This window comes from Periophthalmus magnuspinnatus, chromosome 1 (assembly GCF_009829125.3).
Source record: "Periophthalmus magnuspinnatus isolate fPerMag1 chromosome 1, fPerMag1.2.pri, whole genome shotgun sequence".
Classification (NCBI taxonomy): Eukaryota; Metazoa; Chordata; class Actinopteri; order Gobiiformes; family Gobiidae; genus Periophthalmus; species Periophthalmus magnuspinnatus.
This window is the reverse complement of record NC_047126.1, coordinates 30,696,564-30,720,539: the sequence shown is the minus strand read 5'-3', so window position 1 is coordinate 30,720,539 and position 23,976 is coordinate 30,696,564. Positions and strand designations below refer to the sequence as shown.

General features: G+C 39.5%; 2 protein-coding genes across 3 annotated transcripts; one reads left to right on the top strand and one right to left on the bottom strand.

The window, feature by feature from the left end:
- Positions 1–191: 191 nt before the first annotated feature.
- Positions 192–3,270, top strand: LOC117387669 (caspase-6-like). Of its 2 annotated transcripts, none has more exons than XM_033985324.2 (8): positions 192–250; positions 439–480; positions 1,448–1,481; positions 1,561–1,710; positions 1,800–1,876; positions 1,955–2,130; positions 2,206–2,356; positions 2,430–3,270. In XM_033985324.2, the coding sequence occupies exons 1-8, from the start codon at positions 220–222 to the stop codon at positions 2,672–2,674; spliced, it is 906 nt and encodes a 301-aa protein (XP_033841215.1). In that variant the 5' UTR covers positions 192–219; the 3' UTR covers positions 2,675–3,270. The 2 variants fall into 2 exon arrangements, with proteins under 2 accessions (XP_033841215.1, XP_033841135.1); XM_033985244.2 differs by having other exon boundaries at positions 1,445–1,481; positions 2,430–3,166.
- A 2,608-nt stretch (positions 3,271–5,878) lies between these two features.
- Positions 5,879–23,485, bottom strand: LOC117387566 (calcium uniporter protein, mitochondrial-like). Its single transcript, XM_033985135.2, has 8 exons — positions 23,136–23,485; positions 9,989–10,058; positions 9,140–9,307; positions 7,855–7,959; positions 7,628–7,788; positions 7,004–7,207; positions 6,263–6,379; positions 5,879–6,170 (listed from the first exon to the last, which is right to left on the bottom strand). The coding sequence occupies exons 1-8, from the start codon at positions 23,241–23,243 to the stop codon at positions 6,093–6,095; spliced, it is 1,011 nt and encodes a 336-aa protein (XP_033841026.1). The 5' UTR covers positions 23,244–23,485; the 3' UTR covers positions 5,879–6,092.
- Between the last annotated feature and the right edge of the window lie 491 nt (positions 23,486–23,976).

Below are 23,976 nucleotides of genomic sequence, written 5' to 3'. Positions count from 1 at the left end.
GTTACTTTATTATAGTGAACAAAGTGCTGATTAATGTTTGTAGTAAATCGTGTAGGATGAATCCGGAAGTCTTGTTTGATTATTGACGTGTATCTGAGCCAATCATGTGTTACGTCAAAGTCACGCAGCCTATCCCGTGAAGGGGCGGGTCTTACGTGTGCGTGCTAGTTTGACGCAGCATTTTGCTTCAGTCAGTCCAGTGTAAAAGTTTATGTGGAGATGTCAGGTGTGATAGGACAAGACATACAGGGTAAGTGCATGTTTTAGCATTTTATGGCCTATGGCGAGCACAGCTGTGTAACTATGAGACTTAACAAGAAGCTTTTGTGGGGTATAGCCTGTAGCACAATGAAACTCTATGGTTGCCACGATTTAACCATTGTCCTGCTGCTCATGCAAACAAACACGACACATGTGTAATAAAGTGTTTGTTTTCAGGGAGTGTGGCCATGGACAGCATGACCACTACGGACAGTGCCGGTAAGTGCTTTTATTCTAGCGTATTACTCAAAATTCATCTTTTTAAGGGACTGTAGGCCAGCTCTGGTTTACTAAAACAAAGAAACTCTGGTAGTTTTCTCAGAAGTCTGCTGCTCACTTCTGCTGTGTCACAAACACCAGACAGAACCGAAACAAAACCCAGACGACTGATCTTTGACACCTGTAAATGTTTAATTACATCTGAGGAACAATAAGACTGACAGCAGCTCTGCTATAAACAGGCCAATTTAACAAAGAGTAATGTTACAACACTGTCATAAACAATACGTGTCCGTGTGCGTGTGGGTGGGGGTGTGTGTGTGTGTGGGTGTGTGTGTGTGTGTGTGGGGGTGTGTGTGGGTGTGGGTGTGAGTGTGTGTGTGTGTGGGTGTGTGTGTGTGTGTGTGTGTGTGTGTGTGTGGGGTGGGGTGAGGGGGGGGGTGGGGGGGGGTGTATGTGTATGTGTGTGTATGTAAGTAATGGCGAGGGGCAGATTTCACAGTGTCAGTATCACACAAATACAAGGTATACACCTCACACTAAAGCCAAATTATTCAACCCACATGATTCCATACAGCACGGCTCTGGCCTTTATGCCTCGGTCTAACCTATGTTCAGGTGGGTGGGGCAAGCAGGTACAACTCTAGGTATCGCTTTTCTTTTGCCATCTTTCTCCAGCTGTCAGCTGGCTATTGAACACCATGAGGGCTCTAAGCTGTTGAGACAAAGGCTGCTTGACCCCATACCATCAATTCATGCACCATAGTTGTACTGCTGCTTAACAAAAAGCAGAAGCAGCACAAGAGCAACAAAAAGCCCTGATAGCCCATTCTGTGGTCTTCTGTGTAGTTCTACTTGAAAACAAATGTATCAATAATGTCATGTGTAAATATTTGAGGGACTATCTGTAAAAGTAATACTTAAAGAACTGAACTTTGCTAATTAATATGAATGTGTTTTCAAGCAGCCTCAAAGAATGTGACAGAGACAGATGCTTGGAGGTATAACTGTTAAATGAAATTCATCATAATATTTCTGATACATGAGTTTGAATAGGCCTCTTTCTTGGGTGTTCTGCAGGACCTTAACACTGGATCCGGGTGAGGAGTATAAAATGACCCGGAAAAGACGAGGACTTGCAATTATTTTCAATCAAGAACACTTCTACTGGCGTATGGGATTGCCCATAAGATATGGAACTAATGCTGATCGTTATAATTTAGAAAAAAGGTATTTATTTTTTAAATATATTTAAATAGCATATGTCTGGCATTAGAAGCCTGGTACATTTTTATCTACTCTTTCTGTTTACTTATTAGACTCAAAGCCTTGAATTTTGAAGTCAAGGCTTATGAAAATTTAAAACAGATGGAGATATTGGATGTACTAAGTGAAGGTAAACTCACCCATCCTGAGTAATAAGTATTGACTTTATTTAGAGCCATTTTAAGAAATCTTGAACTGATCCCAACAGCTGCACAGTCCAACCACTCCGATGCGGACTGCTTTATGCTCATCTTTCTGAGTCATGGTGAACAAGATCATATTTATGCATTTGATGGAAAGATCAGCATTCAAGACGTGACTGCCATGTTCAAAGGCGACAAGTGTCAGAGTCTTGCAGGAAAACCCAAAATCATCATATTGCAGGTAGGTTGAAAAAAACAACATCTACTCACAAGTTACTACATTGTTTTTGCTCAACTTGCATCTTTCTGGTGGCAGGCGTGTCGTGGAGATAAACACGATAACCCTGTGAAACCTTGTGATGATGTGGACAATGTGATAAAATCCAATGAGGTGGTGGTCGATGCCAGTGCTGTTCACACGTTGCCTGCAGGGGCAGACTTCGTCATGTGCTACTCAGTTGCTGAAGGTTGGACAGATCTTTGTCTTATGTTTTATTGAGACATTAAAACGTTCTAATTATCTTTTGAACATTTCCAAAGGTTATTATTCCCATCGAGAGACCGTTAATGGATCTTGGTATATTCAAGATTTTTGTGAGCTGATTGATAAGTATGGAGATTCTCTTGAGTTCACCGAGTTGCTCACCCTGGTCAACAGGAAGGTGTCCATGAGGAGTGTGTATAACTGTAACGATCGCAATGCTATTGGGAAGAAGCAGGTGCCTTGTTTTGCCTCGATGCTCACCAAAAAGCTGTACTTTAGACCAAAACCAGCTGAAAAGTAAAGCAGAGATGTTCCACATTCCAGATTTAATACCAAAATGTGCCTCCATCATGGATGAATCTACATTGTAGCTGTCATATTAGGGAGTCTATTTCACTTGACAATAAGGTAGTTTTGGAGCAAAAGTGCTGACCAATATAAATATGCTGTACTTTTGAGAATAATTTAAGCATGGTGAAAAGACTGTCCAGGTTAGTGTTTTATTAGGGACAATTAGCGATGTGATTGTGAAAGCCCCACATCATCATAGCATTTAAGTGTAATGCCATTGAAAAAAGGGAATTACTGTATTGTGTGTTTTAATTCTGCAGCATGTTATGATACTGTGCCAAGTGTGTTTAAAAATGTCTTTGTATAGAATAAGAACCTCAGGGAACATAGATGATTACGTAAGGTGAATTTAGACCAAAGATATAATTGAATCATCACTCAGGTGACACTACCAGTAAACATTAGTTTGAATTTGACAGTACAATAAAAATCTTTTACTTAAATGTTTTATTACATTGTGGTTACTTAAGGATTTGATTTTGCTAATTTGACATGTAAGATTGATAATAATGGGACTGTAACTATAATGAACCACAGAACAGAGTAAACGGAAAAAGGAACAAAAACAAAGAATTTGGGGTACAAATCTTATTTCCCATCACCTCAGATTAAGTTTTGTTTATTATTGTCAGGAACAGATTTAATGTGTGTCTAAACATCTAAACTCCACCTACAACCACATTGCAAATAGAGCTGAATGGGGAGGAGGGGCGGGGTCTGGAGGTATAAGGGCAATGTGATCGGTCTAACAGGGCCAAACTCCACCCCTGCAGCCAGGTATTTATAATCGGAAAAACTTGGCTTTAATAAGGGCAGTCCTGCGTGATGTTGCGTAGTACAAAGCACTGGAAACAGCACACACCATATACAGTTTATAGCAAACAAACGAAGTTCAATCTGTCAACTGGACAAATCTTGTAGGAGTGAAGATTTAACTTGGTTCGTTTGCTATGGATCAGACCTGGACGACTGAGGGTCTACACAGACATATACAGTTTAGTAAAAAGTTGATTTAGTGTTTAGTTCAACTTTGAAGACCCTTTTAATGAGAACATATTTTTTGGCAGTGAACCTTTATTAATGAAAAACAGATGATTCAGTTTCTTTTTATGCAAAAAGGTTTATTAAAGGTTTGTGATTCTTATAGTTAGATGCAAGTATGCAAAGTTATGCAGGGCTAATTTAATATAAGCATATATTAAAAGTTATACATAAGTGGTATTTTTTGCATTATCAAACAAGCACTCTAAACAAGCTAGAATGACAAAAAATGTGTAATAGGCTTACAACTCTTGTTTCAAAATGTTTTCAAAATATTTGAAATTGGGCTGAAGGATGATATCATTTTATTTATCTATTTATTTATTTGACAATACATCAATGAACATTTCTTAAATGCACGAGGTTTAGTCTAATTTTCGTCCGTAGTCCCTGAATAGATGTTACATTGTCATCATAAAAAAGTTAAAACAATGCACGTACAAAACTATTTACAATTATTTACATGCACAACCATCACAACACATGCAACAGACACACATTCAGAGCAGACAGTTTAGACAGAACATGAGCTGGAGACGAGAGCAGATGGAGCGTTTCTGTTAAGACCTGCTGAGCAACTTAGAAGAAGTTAAACCTGAAAAAAACCCATAAAAAGTGCACTATGTAACTTTTCTGATTGAGATCCCACCAGATCATTGTCTTCATGGCAATGCTGTTGCCTTGTCTGGATGTTCCACAGTATGGCATTAAACATATCTGTATCTGAAAAGATAAGCAGCTGACACCATCAGGGCAGATTACTGGTCAAATCTGTGGAGAGGTAAGATCCAGTATAGTGCACCTTTATTTTCACACCCAATACTAGAAAATATTTGGTTTTAGGCATACACAAGTCGCATGCAGGGCGCCATACTAAACATGTTTAATCTGGATTAAAACAGCCTACTACACTGAGTTTTAACCTAACAAAAATCAGCATTTTTAAATACCCTGTGGCTCTGCGAAATGAGATCAGTTTATTGCAAAACACAAATTCACATCAAGACAAAAACTGACAATTTAATATAAATTAAATTGAATAACTTTAGATTGCCAGTTTACCAAAATAAAAAATATTTCAGATTTAGCAAAAAATTATACCTAGTTCACTGTTGCTTTTTGGTTATGTTTGCAGTTACTTTCTGGTTGGACACAGGCAGCAGATATGACAAATACAAATCATTCAACAACTGTGACCGCACCAGACTAAACAAGAGCTGAAGCTCATCTAATTTACACAAGTTATGAATGAATATGTAATAAACAAAATATGACAACACATTTGTTTTGATGAATTATGTTTATACTGTCACAAACGTGCTACATACACATTCGCGTTCCTGCATTTTGGACTGAATCTTGTGTTCTTTTCAGAATTTTCTGAACTTCCTTTAATCTTTCAAGTTTTGCTTCAGCAAATTCTTCACAAACAGCTACCTCACTGGTGCAAAAGTAATATTAATATTTACCACCGGCGCTGCCCCAGCAAACACACCTGTCATGTGCACTTCAGTGTGCAGAGGCCAAGCAGCAGTGTGATAGTGTGCGAGTCACAGATATCTGACTCACACACTATCACATACATTTTTATATAGACATTACATTATTATTTTTTACATTTATTAAAAACGTCTGCACTGAGTCTGGTGAACCAAATGTTCATCAAGGCAGTGAAAATTCTTTCAAAAGAATGTACATCAACCAACACACAAAGTAAAAGAATAATTCAATTCTGTCAACTGGACAAAACATTTTAAAGTGAAGACATTTCACTGCTCATCCAAGCCTCTTCTTCAGTCCTGGACAGATTGCTGGTGAACACTGCCTTATATCTGTCTGAAACTAACACACCTATGGTTTACAGTGTGTTTGTTGGCTGGTCTAATGAGCTACACTAAGTGTGAACTGTGCCTGAGTCATATTTAGCATAATCATTCCTGCCCCTAATGGTACTCTCACACCTCTGAGCTTACAGGCTATTAGGGATGGCCAATATGCTTCTTCACTCCCAACAACTTTTTGTCCAGAGACAGATTTGAATTTTTCTTTTCCCATGGATCAGACCTGGACGACTGAGGGATTACACAGACAACACATAGAAAGCACAGCTCCATTTCCTTGTATAGCAAAAAAGATTTTTAATAACTTTTGTCATTCCTAGTGGTAGGAGCAAATATATGCAAGACATTTTCAAATTATACAGGCAAGTATACAAGTAGTTATTATCTTTCGCATTATCAAATAGAAGGAACTGTAAACATAACATCATGATGAAAATGTGTCATACAAGTATTTTCTGGAAATACTCTGGTTTCAAAATTTAATGTTCATGGCTTTATTTGAATTTGTTCCAGTGGTAGCTGAAGTTGAGTGGGGTATCTCAGACGTCTCAGATCATCCTCTACCTAAAAGAAAGGATTCTTTACTTGAGAAAGCTTGTTTTAATTATGTTTGGGTTGAAACATGGGATAAAACCCGCAGAGCAACATTAACCAACCTGTGCCAGTTCTTCTCTTAGACTGTTGTACTTTGTCACATTAAACTTTGCCTTGGAAGCACCTTTGTAAAAGTATCGCAGAAACTGTCTGTCCTTGGCATCTGTATATATATAATCCTGAAGAAAAATCAATAGAAACCAACATTACAGGTGTAGCAGTCTTACACATTATTACATTTCACAGCTAAGAAGAGATACAAACAAACATTCCAAGAAAATGTATGTCTACCGTAATCATGTAGATTTAAAATTTCTGTTTGAAGTAGCTGCACTCTAACGGCTTTAAAAACAGATACTACAGTCACAACAGAACCTGGGTTGCCAGTGAGCACAAAAATGTTTTTCCTCAGTATATGGACAGGCCTCATTGCAAAGCTCAGAATCTCCAGAATTCACTCTCTGAGCTGCAGAGGCTGCACTAGCACTGATTAATGCCTGGCTGCAGGTGCTGGGGTTTAGGTAGTGACCATTCAGATCAGAGGGAGGCATTTTAGGTTTAAACCAACTGTGCTCTGCATTTGAGACTTGTGTCTGTCTAATGCTTTTGTAATTAAGAATAAATCAGCATTAGAACTGTGATCAGTAAAAGCTATATTTAACATATTTACCCTGAGGATGCATTTAGGTCACGTTTATCAAATTTAAAGTCAAATATACATACAGCTCCTTGAAGTGTAAAATCATCTGTGCCATTTTTTATGCAAATACAGATCTAAACAGGAGGAGTGCACTGAGACTTGCCTGCTTGGTGAGGACGTAGTACGCAAAAGCCCCCATACTTGTGGCATAAGTAATGAAATACGTGACAGGCTCCATGACGTCCCACGAGTAGACCCACCAGGTGAGCCAGGCCAGAGCCCCACCCTGGACAGAGAGCAGGGCCATCCCCGTCCACAGGGCCTTGGAGGAATGGAACTCAGCTTTACGGGACAGGTCGGCCTTCATCTGAAAATAACAAGTGCTTTTTATTTATAGAAAAACAATCTGAACCACTATTTTTTTAAAGAAAAGATTGTTTAAATGGCATGTACAGTATTTTAAAAGGTGCACTATGTAACTTTTCAGGTGAAGGGTCCATCACCTACTTGTCTCCATTAAGTTGTTATTGCTTTGCCTGAAAAGTTCCACAGTATTGCTTAATTAAACTCATCCATCTCCACAAAGACAACCATATGACGCCATTATAGGCCAAGTTACAGGTCAGATCTGTGGAGAGGTGACCCTGCTCACACCTAAAAATACCTGTAGTGAATAAAGGTGCTATATTATGGAACATCTCAGGCAAAGCAATAACATCTCCAAGGAGACAAGCAGGTAGACAAGCACCCTCCATCGTGGAAGTTACGCATAGTTAAATATAGTTACCTTCTCCAGTGGGGACAGCTCTTGTTTGAGTGAGTCTAGTTTCTCCAGTAACTCTCGTTCTTTCTGTAGGTGATGTTCTGGAAGATTTAGGGCAGTGTGCAGCAAATGTACCATATGTTTCATGTCTTCCAGCTCTAGGGCATGTTCACTGGAAATGGCCACTGCAGAAAAAAATGTGAATTGTGAAACAGTGCAACACAACAAGTACAAATCTTCGAAATGTGTACCCTTCTCAGGAGAATGGACATCGTGCACATTGTCATTGATGACCAGCTTGAAGTCCTTGTCCAGCAGAGTTTCTAAGAGTGTACTGTTTGCAACACGCTCTCCATCTGCCAACAAATATAAAAATACAGCAGAAAGTCAATTTGAGATCAAAGCAGTAATAATACACAGTGATACCATTTGTTTGTGGATTTGTGGTCTACTCTATGCATCACACACAGTAACTTTTCATCTAAATGTTAATCTGGAATAAATCAAGCATGTGTCTTTTATAAAGTGTGTTTTGAAACATAAAATTTTAGAAAACCTTGTAACAAGCGCCATTATGGGTTAGTGGTTCATGAAATTATCTTCTGCGGGCAAGAAGCCAGTTACTGAACGCTGCTGTTCAGGCTTTACGGCTACTTTACGCAGAACTTGAAAAACCAGAAGTCAGGCGCTGGGCTGTATACAGTACTTTAAAAATGTGAATAATGTGTGTGGGTGGGTATTTATCACATTGTGGGAACTAAAACCTGTGTACACACTCAATTCACAGAGATCTGCCTTTCTTATGGGGTCAAAAGCAACAGTTTGTGACTAAATGAAACCACTTTGCGCAGTCTGCAGCTAATAATAACATTATTTCTCATCAACCTGTTAAGAGCCAAAAGCAGCGCTCACTTTGCTGTCTGAAAAGTGCATTCGCTTGAGGACATCCTAATAGAACATATTTAGACAAAAAGTCTTTACACATGATTTACACGTTTCCTGTCATTTGTATGTAATTCCTGATCTGTCTGAGTCATAAAGCCTCTTCTCTCAGCACGGTTTTTGCTTTTTGGGGCCTGTGTACAGACCAGTTAGCAATTATTATTTGTGAAAGCTAGGAATGAGTTTGACAAATTTACATAATTACTTCCTCCTTCCGTGTTGTGACAATCAGCTTTAAGGTTTGGGTTTAGGTTGTAGAGGGGATATTACACTATGAAGCATCAACTGTTAACACATAATATATTTAGATTGCCATGTTAACTTTTATTTTCTTGCATTACTAACCATAAGGAGGGCTAGAATAGTGCCCAGGAGAGATCACAAGATGCACTTTACCCCTGTGTGTAGCGCACTTTACCCCTGTGTGTAGCGCACTTTACCCCTGTGTGTAGCGCACTTTACCCCTGTGTGTAGCGCACTTTACCCCTGTTTGTAGCGCACTTTACCCCTGTTTGTAGCGCACTTTACCCCTGTGTGTAGCGCACTTTACCCCTGTGTGTAGCGCACTTTACCCCTGTGTGTAGCGCACTTTACCCTTGGACAGCACAGAGGCGCTGACTCCAGGGTCCTCCTTCTGCAGATCACTGATCAGGTCGCCCACATTCATCAACATGGGCCTCAAAAAGAACACACACTTCTCATTCCTGGATGGCAGCAGCACCTCCAGAACCAGGCGGTCATATTTGTATTTCAAGGAGACATCTGCAAAAGACAGAGTGAGCACTATAAATTACAATGGAATTATTTTTTTTTTAATCCAATATTGTGTATAATAGTATGGGGATCAGTAAAGTACAAAACATGGGTGTGCCATTATCTTTCTTCAATAATACTTAAGGGATGAATCAACTATTTCCGTGGAACAAAAGCTACTCAGAGTATACTGCATTCTTGGGCAGTGTGTCATTATCATACAGTAGGCCAATTTTATGCAAAAACCTTGACCTACTGTCAACACCTGATAAATTTCAATTACGGTGAACCTCTAACAAAATAAACTAAGGCCAATCACCGATTAAGAAAATAAAATTGAAGAATGAAGTAAGGACAGAGCAGTGGGCGTGTGCCGGTGAAAGTGGGGGTTGATGGTCAATATGGCGTCTTGATAAGAGATTAAAGACTCAAACATGCACAAATCACTCCAAATACAACTTCGAAAGTGTAAAGGGGGAAAACAAGAGGAAACAACTAAAACATGGTTAAAAGCTTACAATAGATCTGCTTTAATAAAGGCAAGATATAATAAATGTATTACCATATTGCGGCTCATTTCTGTTAAAACCATAACATCTCATAGAGACAAGCAGATTAACATTATTACAAGTTGTAATGTGTGTCACCAACCCCTATCTTTATTCAAATAATGCAGTAATAACATATTACCACTTGAGGGAGAGGCTGCACTGCAGAAAAAAGCCTGGCGTTGTCCCCGCAAAATCCCTCTGTGGTGAACCTGAGAAGAAAAGATACATGAGAAAAACAACAAACAGTTCAATAGAAAAGTGTTCTGTGTCTTCACAAGACCTTCTTCCCTTGGTAAACTGAACAGGCACTTGTGCAAACACTTTAAAAGGATCCAGGGAAGGAAGCGGAGTGTAGTGAAGTGTGTGTGTGGCCTGTGGATTTGCAAAGTGCTCTTCCTCTAATGAATATGTATGAATCCCAGAGTACTGCTGGCCCGAATCAATCATACTATAGTCAATGAGCAATGAAGAGAGCTCAAAAACAAATGATGTCCAACAGATAATGGCTTTTAGCAGCCTGTAGTGTAAACAGCACAGTGCTAAAAGACTCTATAGAACATAAATTTAGTGTTAGATCAAATGGCTGTGCGCACCCTGAAAAGACAAACATACAGGCACAACTAATTACTCAGCAGGTACTCAGCTCCACTTGACACACAAAATTTTACATTAACTGGATAAATGTAAATATAAAATCGACTGGCATTCCAGTGATGCAGATCATAAGTTAAAAAGCATAAAAAGCAAAAGTATGTATGCACTGAGGCAACTTGCATGCATTTTAATGCAACGATGTTCCTCACCACTTTCTGCTGCTGCTGCTTTCAGGCTAGTGCAACAAAATAAGGAGATTTGTGTTATCAGAAACATAAGCCACTTGACTAGATAAAAACACTTTACTATCATTACTGTAATGCCCTTTAATATTGACAATTTAATTATGTATACAACTCAAAGAATAATCTTCAGCACTTAATTTATTCTGAACCAAACAGTGAAACCAGCTTCCAGATCATCTGAAATGAACTGCATCTCTCCAAACACAAGATTACCAACCTTGTCAACAGTGATATTAAATTGTGCAGCTTATTCAATGTGATATATTACATTTTAATATTCTTCTTTGTAGGGAAAATCTAAACATGCCATCTTATTTACTGTGAGAAGAAGAATCACAAATTTACAACTGTCACATCGTCAGAGAGATTATCTTTCACAATGTTGGGTGTTCTGGTTACACAGTAGGGGAATGGCAGAGTAAAGCTAATATGATATAAACTGGGACATGCCATCAGAAAATTTGACCAGGAATCTACTCTCCATACGTACAGTATGAACAGAAGAGGCAACAGAACACACCCCTGAGGGTCTCCTCGGAGACCCAGAGATGGAGGAGATGGAAGAAGATGTTTGTTTAAAATCTACTTCTTCTCTGTGCTCTAAACTACATAACGACTAACAAATATATGCACATAAGGTTCATTTACATTTATTGAACAACTATATGTTTCATCGATGCACAGCACAATTCTGTATGCATATAAAACAGTGACCTGACCTCACTCAACAGATTGATATCTTGGGCTTTTTCATCAAAACCAAATGGAGTGACTGCTTGTGGCGACACATAAATGCATAGGTAACAAAACTGCCCTTTAACACCACCATCCACACACTTTACATCCTAACAGTATCTGGACCTCATTTTATTCTCAGTCCAGTGGAGCCAAGTTAAGGTGAAAACAACCGCTCTGCACCACTGCCTTCTATTTGGTGAAGTGTGTACATGTGTGTGTACGGGTGTGTGTACATGTGTGTGTAGGGGTGTGTGTGTAGGGGTGTACATGTGTGTGTCTGTGTGTATGTGTCCGTGTGTGTACATGTGTGTACATGTGTGTGCAGAATCGGTGACCAACAGCTGAGTGACTGCAGGCACTTCATATGCTGTGTGCAGCCATATTGGCCTGGCGCTAAATCAACACGACGTGCCCACTGTGGCGGAGAAACAGCTCTGATGAATTGTAGTCATTTCCTTGGCCACGTTCATAAGCCTGTGTATCTATAGGCCAAGGCACAATATGTATTATTCTACCGCAGACAACAGCCCAGTACGGTAACAGTAGTAGAGATGCAACCATACTCATTATACTGTATTTATGAATCATATGAATGATTCACAATGCAGTACAGGAGTAAGCACACGTCACTATTCAAACCTGTTAATAGTATATACTTTTGCAGAATATACAAACAAAATTAGCTCCATAAAGGGTAGAGATTGTGTTATTGAATAAAATGTTGAGATGTATGTATGTATGTAGATCCATAATGTAATAATATATAATATAATATATGTGTAATGTGGAATGTAGCCGTGTCAAACTGTGAACTGTATAACTGCATCCCAGTAGTATGGGATTATAAATGCTGTAATAGTGTGTATTTAAACCCGGGTCTGTTATTCAAAATGAGAACAGAAACCTCATTGTTCACTATAGAGACAAACTGTAAGACAAACTGCTACTTGCACTTTTTTGGGGGTGAACACTTCTAATAAAAAAAAAAAAAAAAGCTCTACAACACAGTCTGAACCTTTTCACTGACTTTGTTTTAGTAAAAGAAAGCATGGCATGTTAATAGTGTGCAAAGCTATGAATGGAAACAAGCCCGGACAAACAGGGAAATTACAGGCACACCCAGCACATGTTATGAGACATGCATGACGCTGCAAGCCCTGAGGAGGAGCGTCAGAAAAACACCATCTACGGAGTTATGTCTTTGGTACAGTTTGGGGCAGTGACACAAGATTCCATGGCACAATGTAACATGAGACTCAACGGCACAACAATGTCCAAGCATCGTATGTAAATGAAAACTGACATTAATAAAAATGATAAAGTTATTAGTCAGAGTAAATAAATGTAAAACAAGATCATTTCAGAATATTGAAAATACTTATTATGGTACTGGAATGGCACAGCAAATCTATGTAATAAGAATAACAACTTGCATTTAGAGATACAACGGTCTGATGTCAGTATTGAATATCAACACAGATACTTGCTGGACCGGATATCTGCTTCCAAATATCAGTGCAGATAATATCCTGGTTGGACATATACATCGATGTAATAAGATTATTTACAGATTATAATTTTCCCAGAAAGTCTCATAACGTTTTATACAAAGCAGCTCTGTAGTAACTTAAGAGATTAACAACTACTACATAACAAATCTGGATATGTTTTGTCTTATTTTATGTTTGTTTAAATGAAATATGCGCCGTTTTCAGTCTCTGCACTGGTATCAGTTCATATTGAGTTTCGGCAAATATTTAAAGCTATAATATCAAAATTGGAACTGAAAAAGCTGGATCGGTGCATCCCTACTTGCATATTACTGCGATAAAGTGGAATGTCCATAGTTCAAACCTTTCCCAAACCCTTGCAATTTAGACAATTGGCCACTGTGCCTCATTAGAAAAGTTGGAGGTGCATCACAGCAGATACAACACTTTAGCAAAGCACCTAAGCTATTGGTTTATCATAATAATATTCCACTGCCAAATGCTTCTCTTTTAGACAAACATTGACCTTTCACCAGATAAAACTCTTGTCCTGTACATTCTTCGATCTAATCAATATTCTGAGTGCATGCTGGTCACCCTCTACGCATCGCCCTTCACACACTTGAGGAGACAATTTAGATCAACGGGGAATGATTCGACTCCATCTGTTCCTCATCATCGAATCACTGCCTTTGCCACAACACAAACGTCTGAAAACGTACGCCCCCTTTAGCTATACTTCAGTTATTTATGTCCAGCCAATGGGGACAGAAAACAGACAGCCCAAGCCGGTGACAAACTGCCCTCCTCCTCCTCCTCTTTTGCTCTGCTCTCTCCCCCCCCGCGGGTCACTCATTACAGACCCCTGCTGTCAGAGTTGAGCTATGCCTCTGTTCAAGCTTGCCCCCTCATACACCTTCCTATAGTGTTTTTAATTCATTGCTTTAAAAAGGGCCTTGATATGAACCAGGAATGACTTGAGTGTGCATACATATGATATCAGGGCAGGATGACTTACACTATCTTGCAGGCACTTCTGAAGGCTGAGGGAAATGAGCAAAATGTGATAAATAGACCGGGGCGATGATGACAAATGAAGGAAGGAAACATAAATTGGATTACGTAGAAAGTCTTTGTTGCCGCTGGAAGCTACGATAAGGATTGATGAGGAATAAGGTGCAAGCTACAGCTAAAAGGCCCTATGTTTTATTTGAAAGTTATACAGTAACAGTGTCATCAGTCAATTTCACCATTTGGTCCTTAGAAAGACAAGCAACCTTTTGTGACTCTAAAATGCACAGGGGATATAAAATACAACACTATACTCTACTGCAACAACATTCCACCAAATCATTATGAGCTTATTTATGGCCCAATGACAAATCTTTTTTATCTGTTGCTCCCAAAGGCCGATAAGCTCTGACAGGGTTGAAGTGTGGGGTATATTCTGAAGATTTCAACCAGTTTTACAATAGAAAATGTATATCCAAGTTACCGTTTACACAATGCACTAGTCTTAAAAATACCAATAGCATCTGTTTCCCTGTGATTTCCTACAATTACCACAGCAGTGTACCACATACAGTGAAGAGCCCCCTTCTGGTGGACTACAGCTAATTCTGTTAAAACAAAGCTTCATGTATTCCCTTTACTCGGGAGCTGGCCCAAACTAAATTTCAGCCAATTATCGAGGTTTAGAGCCAACAGACAAAATCTAAAACATGCAAATATCAGGAATACAAATGTGTCGGTCGATATGGACTGTGTAAAACGTGATGTTATTACAAAACTTAAGTAAACTTTAAATTATGTTCTCACTTATTTACCTTACATTATTACCTAGTACTAATATTAAGTTTGTGACGAGGTTATTTTTCCTGTGTAACATTTCGGAAAACATCACTGACTCTCCAACAGCAGTGGAGTTTGAATCCATCTATTCAGACATCTCTAAAGCTGCAGAAACCAATTGCCTGCTACACACTACACAACAAGTATCATCCATCAATCCACCTGCTACACTCAGAGATGCTCTGCAGTTATCCTCAATAACAAGGCCTCAGCCACACTGCTCTCACTGTCCCACCACAGAGCACCTCTGGCATTTCACTCTGTTCTCAATGGACCTTAAAATGGTTGAAGCCAAGGCTCACTGGCTCTGTAATATGTAAATAAGTTAGCAAGCAATAAATGGCAAAGCACAGAAATCTACACACCATTTAACTGCAATGCATTTGGGTCCGTGAAGTATTGCCTCTGGATCAAAATATAAATTTCGAACGATTCAAAATAATATCAGGTAAAAATATATTTCACTTAGTGTGTTCACATTGAGCAATTTTTTTTTTTTTTTTGTGATTTGAGAAAAACATTTAAAAACATAAGTATGACTTTTGAAAATTCAAAAGTGTTTAAAAAAGGGTAAAAAAAACCCAAAAAAAACAAACACTTGGCACGTTAAATTAGCCTTGAGGCAAACCAACCTTACAACAGATGCAAAGTTTAAGGCAGATTACCACATTTTTTTCTGAAAGTTAAATTCTTCACAGTCCCCATGACGACATCAAGATGGGTCCCAGTCCGACATGGCTCCGTCCCAACACCAGCACTAGGCCCTGAGGTATACTTGCAGTGCAGCACATCTGTTGGAAGTGCAGTGAAGGGGGACGAAATCCATTACAGCAGAGACTTATCCTGCATCGGTCTTACAAACAATTTTCTAGACACTTTTATGGTATATTTCATAGGCATCATATTGACTTTAAAGGGCAATGGCAGGAGTCACAAGTCCCCTGGCACGGACTTGGCCAACGAACGAGGTAGATGCCAGTACCCCACAGATTCAGCAGTCACCCTCTCTATAACACATTCATTTATCTCAGTTTGAGGTTGTCCCAGATTGATTGTAAACCTAATAAAAACTGCATTGTCCCCCTTGTTGTCGGAGAGCCTTATTTTATTCTTTGGCCTGAATATGTAGTACAACAAACCAACCGCACTACTATTTATAACTGTATGTGCATTAGTATTAAAAATATATGATTCATTGTTCAAACAGACATTGTTCAGACTTTTAATCCAGCCTACCTCTTTTCTGGACCCATGCTGAGTGATGGAAGCCCTCTCTAACTAATTGGCCCATTTATTACTTCCTCACAAATCACGTTTTGGGCTTCTATCAGCACATTTGCCTCCACTCTCATCCAATACTCCACACAAACTTGGGCTGATGGAGTTGTCCAAGTTAAATTAAAATAAACAGGATGTGGAATGGGGTTTGAGGAGTGGATTGTGTGCACTTGTGCTTTACAAAAGATAAGACGTTCGCCGTCTACCTTGGAGGGTGGATCTAGAGGGCATCTTGTCACATGTAATGCTCTTCATTCAGTGATTGACTAGGCAATTCCAACGTAATTCCCTTCCCTAGCGATCAATTTTCAGTCTAAGATGTAATGACTTTATAGATTGTTCTTATACTATAGGGAGGGCGGTTTTGGATATTACCCATGTGGAAACAGGTACCATATATTCTTAAAAAATATCAAGTTATGTCGCCACAGTCACCCATCCATCAATAATATGGGCTAATATGTTACTGAGAGACTATAAGCAGGAGGCAGTTTGGCTTTTGATTGGATTTCAAAAAGCAGTTTTTGGGCAGCATGGGAGATGAATACTGCAAATATAATATGACAAGATGTGAGACAGAATACAAAATACTTCCCACCTTCCTTTTCTGCAAACAAACTGTTTAGATGTATACATGCGAGTCTTGTATTAGTTTGTGACTTTATAGGCCCATTTCAGTCTTTTTGTCAATTCTTCTGGACATTTTAAAATTAATTTTGAGCAAAATTATATTATTAAAACATAAATTTAAATCACAATTACATATTATTCCCAAATATCAAGTAAGCCCTACTACAGGAAAGACATTACTGTGGGATCCATTCATTTCATCCTGGCAACATGTTTAAGAGGTGACCAGTTATAATCTATCAAAGAAATTCCATCTTCATGTTGTAAAAGTGTCACTTAGAATCATTGTAATTATATTTGAATGGAGGAGTCAATATGTCAGATGATGCTATCTATCGGCCCGGGGGGTATCAGGGAGCCATGCAAGTCACTTAACCCCATTACAGAGAGTTATCACAGTAATAAGCTTTATTTCCTCTGAGTGGAAGGGGTAGGAACAGGCGAGTGTGGCACAGTGCCAAAGGCTCTGAAACTGAAACATAGATATGTTTTATTATCTTGTGCTAGAAACCAAGGGAAACTCCTGTTCTCACTAGAGTATCACACAAATAGTTAATATACACATCCACCACAAGCAGACAAACTGAACAACTACTGACCTGTGTTGAATTGCAATGAACTTAGATATGTCTGAACAGTTTGCACAACATCTTAAAGTTTACAATATAAGTGACCAAACCCATAACTAAAAACATACATCAGGGTCTAACTAAGTCTGGAGAAAGGATGGAACAATAAAACACAATCTTTAGCTTTTTTCATTAAGACTTTTTTTAATAAGTAGCATTCCACATATTTGTGAAAATAAGATTTGCTTAAACTGCCATCACTGCACTACACATAATGTTATAGTTGTGTGGGCTGCTGTTTAAAATCATCAATAAGGAGGAGCATTTTTCTTAGCAAAGCATGCAGGAATAACTTAGCTATTCCCAAATGCAATAGAAACAGGTGTTTAGACAGCAGTAAAGATTCCACAGTCTTATGAGACAGGCGGGCGATGAAAGGTAGAAGAAAGCAAATGTAGTGTTCACATAAAAATGTCAGGCATCTCTGTATCTCAAAGCTGTTTGAGCGTGCGATTGCTTCAGGGTGGAACAAACAACAAATACAATGATTCCACTGCAAAGTAGATAGCACAAGATTTAAGTGAAGCTGTTAAGATGCAATATGTAACTTTTCTGGTGGGGGTCTGTCACCTGCTTGTTTCCATGGAGATGATGTTGCCTTTACTGGAATGTTCCACATTGTGGGGATGTCCCCTGAAGACAAGCCTTTAGGTCAAGTTACAAGTCTGATTCTCTCACACTATTTTTTTTTTCCCCAAGGTGTTACTGAGCAATAAAAACACATGTAATTAATAAATGCAAGATCACTGTCATACTGTGGACAATTCTAGGCAAATCAAACCATGGAGAAAAGCAGGTGGCAGACCCTACACCAGATAAATGCCATCGTGCATTCCAAACACAACACATTGACTAGTTGTCTACAAGCTCTTTACAAATGTAGACCGAGCTCTTCAAATTATCAATGATGCCTCTGGCCATCCTGGTGAGCCCCGTTCAAGCTTCTTCCCTCTGGAAGAAGATATCGCTCCATTAACTAAGGCTTCTTGCCATGCTAACATGACCTGTGAATTCTAAAGAGCCACAGGAGAATTTAATGCTTTACAGGGAAATCTAATTTTGCATTCACACTCATGCACCGAGCAGAAGCCTTCTCCAATATACTGTTCCACTCTTTTAATCATAGACACATTAGAACAGCTAATGTGTGTAACCAGTCTGAATAAATTAATGGATTAGCTCAAAACTAAAACAATGAATCATTCAACAGAAGCTATACCAAACAGGTAGTGACCCTGTACTCTTTAGAAAAACACTGAAAAATGTGATTGCACATCCACTTGTACAGCACGCCAAGTAAGCATTTGGAGTGACCGCAGCACCTTTATGAATATACTTACAAACAAATCAATACAAGTGTGTTGAAAAGCACTCAGGTGTTTTGAGAGGCCGGGTGCAGCAGCAAGAAAATATAAAAGTAACTGCCTTTATTTCAGTCTTGCAAATTTACATTAGTGGTTACTTACTACTTGACCTATAAAACAAAGAACACAACAATAAGCACATGTTTAATCCAGTCTGTCCTGAGCATGTGAGAGGTTGGCAGCAGGTCACAGTAGTTTTTGACAGTTTCAGCTGGGTTTATTCTCCAACAGCTCTGCTCCCACAGTGAACAATGCAGACTATAGAACAAGTCCCTCTTATGTAAAAGGTGACCTCATTTCACATCCTGCCAGCGAGGAATACACAGATACTGGCTGGTCAGGATATTGGACCATGTAGCACAACCACCAACCCTGTGAGGGCTAAATATGTATCTTTGGGGTGTTTGAAGCGTCCCGTCTTCTCCCCCTGCTGTCTCTGGGCGGATTATACTGCCAATAATGTTCTGGTTCTGTTCAGTGGTAGTGTATTCTCACGAGGGAGCTGCATGGGGAGCTCTATCTCTGAAGTTACCAAGTTCTGCTATAAAGCTCCATACTACTCACTTCCTTCTGCCCCACCCACTATTCTGACTGCTACCAGCCTGCACTTCTGTATGTTAGCACTCCGGCTAATGCTGGAACAAGAGAAAAATCTTGCCACTTAAATATTACAAAAATGATAAAAGCTGGACTAAAAGCTGTGCACTAACAAGTCAACAGTGAACATTTCTCTCTGCTTGAAAATCACTTTGTATCTATACAGAACTTATCTGCTGTAGAGATTGAAAAATGATGCAATAATAGCAATAGTGATAATAACAATGGCAATGATAATGGTAATAATAATTATCATTGTCTGCCATTATCAAAATGCCTTGATAATGGCAGATCCCATGGCAGCTGCTGGAATAAGGTCAGTAGCACAGCCTGATATTTTGGGCAGATCACCTGACTAAAGAAGATACACAAATCTTTGTTGTTTCAGTGCAAATAGAGCACTGCACAAAATGTGACTGTGTTCTCTGGGTGAGGTTTGAAGTAGGGCTGGCAGGTAGATGAATTCATTTGATTAATTTGTGTTTTTAATAATTGCAGATCATAAAATCAAGGATTATGGTGAAGTTCACTAATTACTTTCTCACTTGCAAAGCAGAGTTATTGTTATTGTGCAATTCAACAATTGGCATTGTAAAAAGGTCTCAAAGGTCAAATTTAAACTATTGAAATGAGATTACATATCTGTACAAATGTAACTGAAGACAGCTTACAGTTTTGAGATCTTACTTCTTAGCCCTAGTTTGTAGTGAAAGGGGATGGAGATGTCAAGAAATCAATCTTTGCTATTGACATTATTTCATTCAGATATATTTTCTAATGTAGAGCAGTGTATCGTAACAGTTTAAAGTAGATTTACTTTACTGTTTGGTAATCAGCTCTACATATCGGATTCAAAATATCGGTAAACCTTAATGTTCATTTGCATTGGTCAAAACAATGTCAGTGTTTCCTTTTCTTACACTGAACCTCCTTAAATCCCATCTTCTTGTACAATTTTATAAAAGTTACTGTATAGTCATTTTGCATGTAGAGCCGGCAGCAGTGGTGGAATATAACAAAGTACAAGTAGTAAAGTACTGTTCTCAAGTAGAATTTTTAGGTATCTGTACTTAAGTACATCTCACAGTCAATATTCTTTACTTTTACTTGACTACATTTGAGAGTAGTGTCTGTACATTCTACTCAACTATATTTTTGAACTGGACTGAAAAGTAAAAAGTACTTTTCATATGATTTGAGGAGATATTTTTACCATGTTCGTGGTAACATCCTGACTAAAGGTTTTAAGTTCAAGCTTCAGCTTTGAGCAAAGAAAAATAAATACAAAAAATTCATAAGAAACAATTAAGAAGTTGGTTTGTACCGTTGACCAAAATCTATCGTTTTTAATGATTATCACTAATTCTAATTCTCTCCTTGAAGTCTACTCTCATTTACATCTCGGAGAAGGAAATGTGACTTTACACGATGCTTCATAAAAAAAAAAAAAAAAGAAAAAAAAAAAGAAAGTGATGTTACAAATGTAACAGGTACAAACTGAGTGAGAACCTGATAAAATGATATCTTGTTAATCCTTTTAACAGAAAGCACCCAATGTTGTTCCTATTTTATAGTAAAGTCGAGTCTTAGTCACTGCTGCTGAAGAGTCATCATGAGTCAAGCAGACAACATAGGACACTAAAGACTGTGTTACTCTTCTTTCATGTGCATGTCCTTAGGAGTGGTACAGGATGGCTCAGTTTGGGGTGTTTCCATTATTCAAAGTGAACTATCCCAATGTACTCTTCCCCAGCAAGGTCCAGTGTGGCTCAGCACCACGTGGGCTGCACTTTGGCAAAGGAAGAGCAGTGGACCGCAGTGACTGGACAAAACATCTGCAAAACAGTATGTCATATCACCCACCCCATTGGTATTTGATAATTACATTCATAAAAGTGACTGAATACTATAGAACTCACCAGCCTGGCAACAAAACATGTTTTAGTACATGTAGCAGCATTTTGTTCATTGCCAGCCTTGACTGGTTACAGTACCTAACCTCTGCCATGTCTGTCCACATGACTAAGAAAATAAATTACAGGATAAACTCACCTATTAACAGCTCTGCTCTGTGGAAAGTGCATTGTGTTTCACTGAAAATATCCTGCCATTCTTTCTGTTATCATCCACTTTTCTTATGCATTAAACCATGTAATTTTTCATGGTTACAGCATACACAGAATAAAATAACTGCCATAGTATGTGTCATATTAAGGCTCTGTTTAGACTTAAGCCCCAAAGAGAAGTGACAGCCTCTTCTGCAGCATGAGCATTTTGTCAAAACAGCTCAGAGGAGCAGCAAACCCTCTGACAGCAAATTCTGATTTACTTCCTACACCAACAGCCTCTTGGACCCCTCCGTTTGAGTTTCTCTAGATCTACAAACAGTCCATTATTTTACAAAGATGACAAAGGAAGAAGTTGACATTCTTCAAGCCATGTTTTTGCAAGTCTAACAGGTCAGATTAGACGAGTGCTGTGTGGTTTGAAGTTTAAAAACTCATAAGATAATATGACATAATATACCTAAAGTTGTGCTTTGTTTCATTGTAACATGTTTAACACAGAGACCCTGTGCATTTAGGCTGAGTTCTTCTCTCAAGCAGAAAACACTCTAGACTCATTTGGATGATTTCAGCCCTGAATTTGCCAATCTCTACTGAACTACAGGTAAAAGGAGTTGTTAACTAAACTAAACTACCACTTCATGACGGTGGAACGGAGCATTTTGAGCTTTGGAGATGTAGACGGACTAATAATAAAGTGTTACTCAAACATGTGTGAAACAAAACACAACTGCAGGTCTGTTTTTGAGGAGTTAACAATGTTGAAACATGTCTTAAACTCACAAGAATCACTTTTGTGTAATATAGGAGCTTTAAACCATATTTCAGTTTTAAACAAATTGCAACAACTGGTATAAAGCATAAAGCATGGACCACAGGAGCATGGACCACAGGGGCATGGACCACAGGGGCATGGACCACAGGAGTATGGACCACATGAGCATGATCTACAGGAGCATGGACTACAGGAGTATGGACCACATGAGCATGATCTACAGGAGCATGGACTACAGGAGCATGAACTACAGGAGCATGAACTACAGGGGCATGGACCACAGGGGCATGGACCACAGGAGCATGATCTACAGGAGCATGGACCACAGGAGCATGGACCACAGGAGCATGGACCACAGGAGCATGGACCACAGGGGCATGGACCACAGGAGCATGGACCACAGGAGCATGGACCACAGGAGCATGGACCACAGGAGCATGGACCACAGGAGCATGGACCACAGGAGCATGGACCACAGGAGCATGGACCACAGGAGCATGATCTACAGGAGCATGGACTACAGGAGCATGGACTACAGGAGCATGGACTACAGGAGCATGGACCACAGGAGCATGATCTACAGAAGCATGGACTACAGGAGCATGGACCACAGGAGCATGGACCACAGGAGCATGATCTACAGAAGCATGGACTACAGGAGCATGGACCACAGGAGCATGGACTAACTACTGAAGCATAGTCCACAGACATCTGTTTGCACTGATCTGATGCGTAACTTTGAGCAGGGAAGTTGGAGTTTGTTGTTGGTGCGCTGTTGTCAATAAGACTTCATAAAGCAGCCTAGCCACATACCAGCCACAATGATCATATAAATACAAGAGAGACCAAACTAACCACAGCTCGTGGAGTTGTTCTTCCGTGACAACGCGCAGCATCAAACCAAAAAGTTACAAAACTGAACCGGATCTTGCTGTAACCTAATGAGCACACCCGTCTGAAACTCTGAGTTTAAAACAACAACAGGCTCATCACATCAAAAAACACAGCTCGACTGAAGGCGGTGATTACCTGGTGAAAAAGTGTAATCGGAGGAGCATTTCTGAGAGCAGCGCGAGGGGGATGAAGTGCTCCCAGAAGTCCCAGCGTAACTTTACCAACCATCCGCAACGAAGCCATGTTCAGCTCTTTCTCCGGCTCACACCCGCGTCAGCCTGCGCATTCCTCCACCCAAAACACCACCAGGGACCCGTGTTTCTGTCTGAATGCTGGCGGAAGGCTGTAAATACAGAGAGGGAAGGAGACGCGCGTTCCGGGACAGAGGGAGGCAGAGGGAGAGACAGGGAGACAGAGGGAGGGACAGGGCGGGCGGTGCAGCGTGCGCACACTGATCCGCAGACGAGTTCCTCCCTCCTGACTGAACACACGGGCTGGGCGGCCTGCTTTTGCCTCGTTTTTCTTCTATGGGTTGATGTGCTACACAGAGCAGCCAGCAGGGACACATCGGACCAGGACCATCACTGTGTCCACTCCAGAAAGCAGGTCACGTGGTCACAAGAGGGCGTTAGTTCCCAAAAAACTTGACTTTGTGTTCAGCACTCTGTTAGGCTAAATATAACCTTACTTTTTTATATGTTAGGTAAATTGTCACTAATCCAAAATATATGAAAATCTCAACTGGAGCTGGGCTGCTCATGTCTTAACCTGCATAAAGGGACAGGTTATGTCTCAGGGCCTGTGTGGACGGGTCATGTCTCAGCTGCAGAGGCTGCATTAGCACTGATTAATGTTTGGCTGCAGGTGCTTCCTTGTGTCTTGGTTCATGTTTATGGATTTTAAAATCAAAATCTTACATACAGATAAAAATGAAATAAAATAATTACTTGACTTGCAGTGAAATGAGTAGGTCCAT